We start from the raw sequence: 7,656 nt of genomic DNA, 5'->3' as shown, positions 1-7,656 counted from the left end.
CATCTTTAAAGTGTGTGTGTGTAGATTGAATTGAGGGGACAATCTTCAGGTGATTCATCCCGTAATTGGGTCCCAGGAACTTGAACTCAACTTGCCATGCTGGAAGCTGTTCATTACAGAGAGCTGTCTCTGGAACTGCACCATTTCCTCCCCCCCCCCTCTTACTCTCATTTACTTTCTGGGCCATCTCTGGGCTTAAATGATTTTAGGGTTTGGTTTTTTCCTCTTCTCTCAAATGTGGATGAGTGTTTTGCCTGTGTATATATGTCAGTGGTGCTGGAGGCCAAAGAAGTTACTGGAACTGGAGTTAACAAGGTTAGTCACTATGGACACTGGGAATCAAACCTTAGGTCCAGAGCAGCCAATGCTGTTTCTCTAGCCTTTACACATCTTTAAAAGAAACAGCATTTTTCAGTAAGCCATTTTTTTGGTAATGGAATCTAAATTGTTACTTTTTATTCTTTGTACTTGGTTTTGGCTTTAAATATTCATGTATGCTTATGTGAACATATATCACTTGTGTATAGATGCTTATAGAGACCAAAAAAATATTGGACATCCTAGAGCATATGAGGCACAAACTTCTTTACATGAGTGCTGGAAACTCAACTCTGGTTCTCAGCAAGAGCATCAAGCGCTCTTAACCACTGATGTATCTCCAGTTTTGGGGTTGTTGTTTCCTTAACTGCTTATTTAAAATAGAAAATACAAAACTTACTCTTCCTTAGGGCTACAAACATGCAAGGCAAAGTACTCTCTACTCAGGCTACATACATTTTTTAAAGTTTCTAATTATACTATGTAGGTTTTTTTTGTTTGTTTTTTGAGACAGGGTTTGTGTAGTTCTGGCTGTCCTGGAATTCACTCTGTAGACCAGTCTGGCCTCGAACTCAGAAATCTGCCTGTCTCTGCCTCCCAAGTGCTGGGATTAAAGGCGTGCACTACCACCGCCTGGCCTCTATGTAGTTAAGATGGGCTTTAAGCTCAAGATCTCAGTCTAGGCTTCCATAGGCTTTATAGAGCTAGGGTCTCATGAGTACAGGCTGCTCTCAAGCTTGCTTTGTAGCTAAGGCTGGCCTTGGAATCCTCATCCTGTGGCTACTTAATGGCTATAAATCTCAACACTTGTTTTGCAAGGCAGGTAGATACTATTTTGTGGCCAACCTAATCTACATAGCTTGTTGCAAAGCTAGCAGGGTTATAAAACAACTCAGTTGACATAATTCTTGGTTTTCTCAAGGGCACATGCCCACTGTAGCTGTTCATTCCCAAACTCCAAACTCTTCAACACCAAAAATGCCTTACCAGTGAGTTGTCATTCTGTCTCACCTATTGCCTCCATCCCATAATCTATGGGCTTGTTCTTCTGAGCATTCACATGAACAATGGGTGTTGTTTTGTGGTTGGCATTTCACAAACATGCTTTTGAGGGCAATCCATGTTACAGTATTAGTACAACATGCCAAGTAAACCAGTTGTATAGATATGCATGTTCCTAAGTGGACATTTGTTTGCCTATCTTTGGTAGATACCTAAAGATAAAATCACTGAGTCACATGATATTGTCAGAACTGGAACTATTTTAAGTGGCTGTGTGTATCCATCCCAGCAAATATGATTCTAACTCTCCTGCAAAGCATGAACTATCTCCTTAGTGGTTTTGGCATCTATAATTTCCTGTACTTCCTGTTTACTTTGGGCTATTACTGAATTCTTTATATATTCTAGGTGTCAGAACCTTACCTTATGTGGTTTGTAAAGTGCTTTGTCTTTTTTACTGTAGTTTTGAGATAATCTCACATGGCCCAGGCTGGCCTGCCTCCTTCCAACTGCTGGGATTTTAGCCCCTCTGCCCTTTTGTGATAGTCACTGAACTTAGAGCCGTTCTGCTAGCCAGTTTAGATTTCTGGGACCCTACCCCGGATTTATGTGGATTTTAGGGACCCCTTCATGCTGGTACAGCCCACTTTATCCAGGGAGCTAAGACATTTGGGTAACCTGGGCCAGTGCACCAAGTTACTTTGAAGCACATCAAATTTGTTACCTTTTTAAAAAGTATATTTGTCTGTACCTGAGTGCTGGTATGCACGGAGCGAGCTCAGAGCATTCGATGCTTCTGGAGTTGTAGTTTTATAGGCAGTTGTGGGCTACCTTCTAAGGGTGTTGGTGGCTCTTAACCAGTGATGCCTCTTTAGTCTTTGCTTTATTGAATAGTCTCATTCCAACTGGACTAAATAAAACTCCTACTTCACAATCTGAGTGCTGCTGGGATTACAGCAGCCATCTCATATGTCTGTGTGTTTTGAGATAGCTGGGATTCACATCCAGCCAATGTTGTTTTTAAGTTTGGAAATATCAACAGTTCTGATACAGTTTGAGCTACTATTTTTTATTCTTTATCTCACTTAAAGTTTTGGTGCCCATGTTTGGCAAATGATAGAAGTTTATACATATACACATTTACATATATACACATTTTAAGTTTAAAGCCCCAGCTTCATTACCTCTGCTTAGGCTGTTAAAAAGGTTAAATGACAAGAATACATATATAAAAGTCAGGAAAACATGAAATAACCCTAATATATAACTTTTGCTTTTATGAACTAAGACATTTTTGAAACAAATCTATCTCCTTGTTAAAAACTACTACAGCCTCATATTTACAAGAAAAGTCCTTCTGTACTGAGTGTGGCTCGACAAGCTAGTTTAGTTCCTTTTTATTAGGAACAGTCCTGTGATTCAAATTCAGGTTAAAGGCATCAGTCCTTCAGGTGTATTAAACTGCTACACAAACGCATCACACCCATGTTCAGCTTGTAGCTGAAAATTTCCTCACTGTGCACTGCAGGGCCTTACAGGTTTTAGGCAAATGCACTAAGCTCAAAAACATTCACTGTTTGGTGGGCAGAAGATCATCAGCACACTCGCGGACGCTTGATGGTATTCTCTGCAGGAGTCTTCCTCTTCTGTGGTAATCCAGGCCCACCTTCCTTATTATGGAATAATGCAGCTTCTGATACACGGTAATTATCTGCACTAGGAGGGGATTCCTAGAATAGGAAGAGGAAAATTCCAAATTTGTAGTGCATATTCTCAGAGGTTTTCTTCCCCCAAAGTTTGCCAGTGGATCAAAGATTACATAAAGTGTGGCTAGCTCAGATCTCAATGGTTCCATAGATTAAAATATGGATTGAATTGGGGGAAGAGTGGTCAGTAGCTAGTAGTAGTATGAATTATCTATATCCCAAGATAGGTGTTTGTATGCCCATTTATAGATAAAAGTGCAGTGGGCTTAAGAACCATCATCACATAACTAGCAGGACAAAGTTTCTACCTGACGCCAAACCCTTGCAATGGCTACCTTTGTAGTAGCCATTTTTCTATTCTCATAAAGAGAACATATTTCTATTGTCAAAAGACATTACGTAAATCACCATAAAATTCCAAGCCCTTCTAACATTTAAAAAAGGGGGGGGGGCAAGGTTGCTTTAAAACAGACAAGCTGGCCTGGAGTGCATTTTGTAGCCCAGGATGCTTCAGACTTTTAATGATCCTTCTACCTGAGTCACCTACCTCCCTGAGTCACCATACCAATCCCACTAGTCACTTGCGGGCCTGGAACTGAGCCTGTGTCCAATACCTTCCCAGTGTTACAATCCCAAGCAGAAGTCACCATGCTTGCCTTTTTTGGGTTCTGGGAATTGAACTCAAGTCCTTATTGTACTGAGTCAGTTCCCACCCTTGCCTTCTGATAGCAATGATAAATTCTGACTAAAATATATTAAGAGGCTGGAGAGAATAAAAGCAATTAAATACCTGAGATCAACTTAGCTTTTGTTTCTTTTATGTGTGCCACAGGCTGGCTAAAATTCTAATAGAAATGGCTTGAAGAACCAGACAGGAAAGCAACCATTCCCATGGAAAACAAGGTTGGGAATCCCAAAGCAAAGGCCTAGAAGTCAGAAGTATAGTTTGTGGAGCCTGGCCAAATCTTTGGCCTCTGAGCCATATATAGGAGACACATTTATTTAGTAAGGCTAAAATGTGAACTGACAATTCAGCTGCTTCTGTTGTGGTTTGTTAAGCAAATGTCAGGATCTATAGTCTCTACAAATTAGGCACGATATCTAGGACATGACCCCAACAGAGTATAACCTACTTTCAATCAGAATTGTGCAGAAGAAAAAGAGTTAAGGCCAATCTGGAGTACCAAGTGAAAAAATTCCGGTGTATGCTTTAGAACTGACATAAAGAGCTATATCCTGATAATGAATGCTGTGAAAAACTGCAGATCTAATTTGATGCCACATTCGCCTACGTTCCATAAATCAAAACAACCAATCCGTGATGTTAACATCAATACATACCCTTGTTAGAACTTCAAGCTTTTAGCCTAGGCAGAGCTTTAGAAAAGAAAGACCTTGAAAAAACACTGAGAACTTACTGCCCCTTCTGAGCTTCCAAAGTATAGTCCCTGAGGGCACAAAATACACCCTGAACAACTGAATCCTCACAAAGTACAAAACCAATCTACAGAGAAAAGATAGTTCTTTCAACACACAGCTAAAAATTTTTAGAGGACTATCTTCAACTTTTCTGATCCAAAAATCATACATCTTACAAAACACTTAAAACTAATCGCAAGAGCAAAACTATTGAAAGACTTTCAGGAGGAAAAATGGCCATAAAGACTAAAGCTAGCTAAGCTAAAAGAGCTGACAAAACCAACATTCCATAAAATGTTAAATAAGACCTCATTACAATATAAAATGGTTTCTCTACCACAGAATAAAAAGGCTACAGACAGGGATAGGGAACAACATAAAATCCACACATCCAGCAGAGACATTAGCCAAGACCAAACATTTTAAGGTTCAACAGTTAAAAAGCAACTCAATGAGAAGTGGGAAAATCTGGGCTGGGGTACTGCTTGCCTAACATATAGGGAGCTTTGAGTTTGATCCTAGAATTGCAAATTAGGCATAGTACCTGTAATCTTAGCCCCGAGAAGTTCAATGTTATCCTCAGCTACATAGTTTGAGGCCAGCCTGGGCTAGGCTATAAGAAACCATGTCTTTTCCAAATATTAGTTCATGAAATTTTAACTTAAAAATAGTATAGTATAAAAAAAAGTTAAAAGAGGTACTTAGTGAAAAACATTCAGACACTCAAATGCATAAATCCCAGTGAAATGAAAACACAGTAACAGGAAAAAAAAAACAAAACCCTCTACACACATTACTAGCTCCCCTCCATAATACACCTAAACATCCTTTGTCCTGGCAACGGCTAAGCAGAAGATGCAAGCAACTATCTAGAGAAAATTAATGGAACTTTGTGAAAAGGCAATCCTCCAAACACACTATGCTCTTAACACGTTTACTTGTTAACATGTTAACTTGAGACATGCCCTGAGGTAGCTCAGGCTGGCCTAAACTTGCTAGGAGTCATGATAGCCTTTAATTCTGATCTTCCTCCCTCAGTCTTCATCCTGGCAGAATTACAGGGATGTGTCACCACACCCAAGAACACATGGATTTCATTGATTTACACATGGCAACTACAGGAATTACAGAAACTGGTAACAGGTCAGCAGTTAGCAATGGTACAACATGTGAGCTCAGCACGTACGAGGATCCTATAATTATTCTTTCTTTATCCTTCCCTCCCTCCCTCTAGCAAACACAGTAAAATAATGTGGGGAGACTAGAAGGTAGAGTACATAAGAGAAATATAAAGGACTTTTATGTGAATCAGCACAGTATTTATTCCCAAGCCGACTAGAGGGGGGTGGGCAAAGAAAAAGTACAAGATCAATTATAGCCTGCTCTTAAGAAGTTCATTTTAGATATAAAAGCACATGCTGAAGGTTTTCTAGAAGTGAAAAGAGTTCTAAGGCTTTGCAAGCATTGGGTAAAAGATACTCAAGACAAAATTCTCCAGCTAGTCAAGACAAATATCAGAGTTCCTTTTGAGTCAATGAAAGTCTATTCAAATGGTGGGCCATCTATCTGTGTGAAGGAAACTCCAGCCCCTATCTCACAGCACAAAGGATAATTACTTTGAGACAAGTCACAGACAAAAGCTATGGAAATTACAAGAGAATTAAGGTTAAGAACATTTGCTGTTCTCGTAGAGAACCAGCATTTGGTTTGCAGCACCCTTGTTGGACAGTTTACAACTACCTATAACTCTAGCTTTAGAGGATGAGACATCCTCTTCTGGCCTCTGACAACATCCACGTTAAGTGCACACAAAATAAAGGTAAAACAAAATGATTGCTGGGCTGTGGCGGCGCACGCCTTTAATCCCAGCACTTGGGAGGCAGAGGCAGGCGGATTTCTGAGTTCAAGGCCAGCCTGGTCTACAGAGAGTTCCAGGACAGCCAGGGCTACACAGAGAAACCCTGCCTCGAAAAACCGAAGGAAAAAAAAAAAAGATAAATGCTAAAATTGTAAAACTTTTAGGAAAAGGATACTAGAAAATAAATTGGTACCTTTAGAAAAGTCAGAATACAAAATATGTAATTTTTACAGTGTTTAACAAGAAATAGAAATTTAAGTCAATTACAAGCATGTAATACCAGCAATTGGCAGGCCAAGAATGAGAGGCAAAGAGAGGCAGAGCAAGAGAGATGTAAAGACTGATTCTTTAAAAAGCATGATGTTACCTCACTATAGCCCTACCAGATGGCTGAAAGTTAAATGACTATAAAACCAAATGTTGGTATAAAGTGACACCAAATCTCTTCTAGAAAGTCTGATACCGAATACCATGCAATCCTAGTAGGAGGAGGCAGAAGTAGGAAACCCCGCAAATTTAAAGCTATCCTGACCACATAAACTAAATGTATACTTAGTCTATAGCCTAGCAATTATACTATTTCACATCTGCCCACTGGAAAAGTGCACCTGTACATACTCAGTAGTTTCAACAACAGATTGAAGGGAGGTCACCCGGGTGCTCCATTCAGACCGAATGTTCTATAATAAAAAAGGGATGAGCTACTAACATGCACCATGACCTAGACACATGGACAGTATGCTAAGTGAAGCTTGCTACAAAACCAGCACATGTTCTCTAAGGCCAGCTATATGAAGCTCTCAGACAGGAACGATTAATTAATACATTCTGGGGACAAATAATAAAACAAGCTTATCTCTGCGGGGTTGGAATAGAGGTCACTGAAAAGGGCCCCAAGGATGCTGGTTGAGAGGCTGACTCACATGATGGAACCATGATCTACAAATTTCACTGTACAATGCTCTAAGAGAACAATAAACATATACTGGATTCTAGTTAATGACGGACATGCTATGTATTTGAGAAGATACATGTTCTGATTTTCCCAACTCTGAAATGCAGAAAAAAATGAACGAAATTAATACGTAATAAATCAATGTTACTTGACCCAGGAAGCAGAAATAACAGTTTAAAATTCATTCATTTAGGACTAGAGAGATGGCTTAGCAGTTAAGACCACATAGTGCTCTTGCAGAGATCTGTTTGATTCTCACGCCTGAGTCGGGCACTCAGAACCTCTTATAACTCTAGCTACAGGGGATATAACTCTTTTGAACTCCACAGACACCTACAACACACACCACACCACACACACACACACACACACACACACACACACACACACACACACAC

At 39.8% G+C, this 7,656-nt stretch overlaps 1 protein-coding gene across 1 annotated transcript in view; it reads right to left on the bottom strand.

Annotated features, from left to right (window-relative positions):
- Window positions 1-2,368: 2,368 nt before the first annotated feature.
- The window catches only part of Topbp1 (DNA topoisomerase II binding protein 1), a 49,214-nt gene continuing 43,926 nt past the window's right edge, over window positions 2,369-7,656 (bottom strand). The window contains exon 28 of the mRNA XM_028756795.1: window positions 2,369-3,050. Within this exon, the coding sequence (XP_028612628.1) occupies window positions 2,916-3,050 (135 nt within the window). The 3' untranslated portion in view covers window positions 2,369-2,915. The remainder of the gene's footprint in view (window positions 3,051-7,656) is intronic.

The sequence above is a fragment of the Grammomys surdaster genome, unplaced genomic scaffold, assembly GCF_004785775.1.
Source record: "Grammomys surdaster isolate TR1022 unplaced genomic scaffold, NIH_TR_1.0 126131, whole genome shotgun sequence".
Lineage (NCBI taxonomy): Eukaryota > Metazoa > Chordata > Mammalia > Rodentia > Muridae > Grammomys > Grammomys surdaster.
Note: the sequence above shows the minus strand (reverse complement) of the source record. Positions and strands in the feature narration are given on the sequence as shown.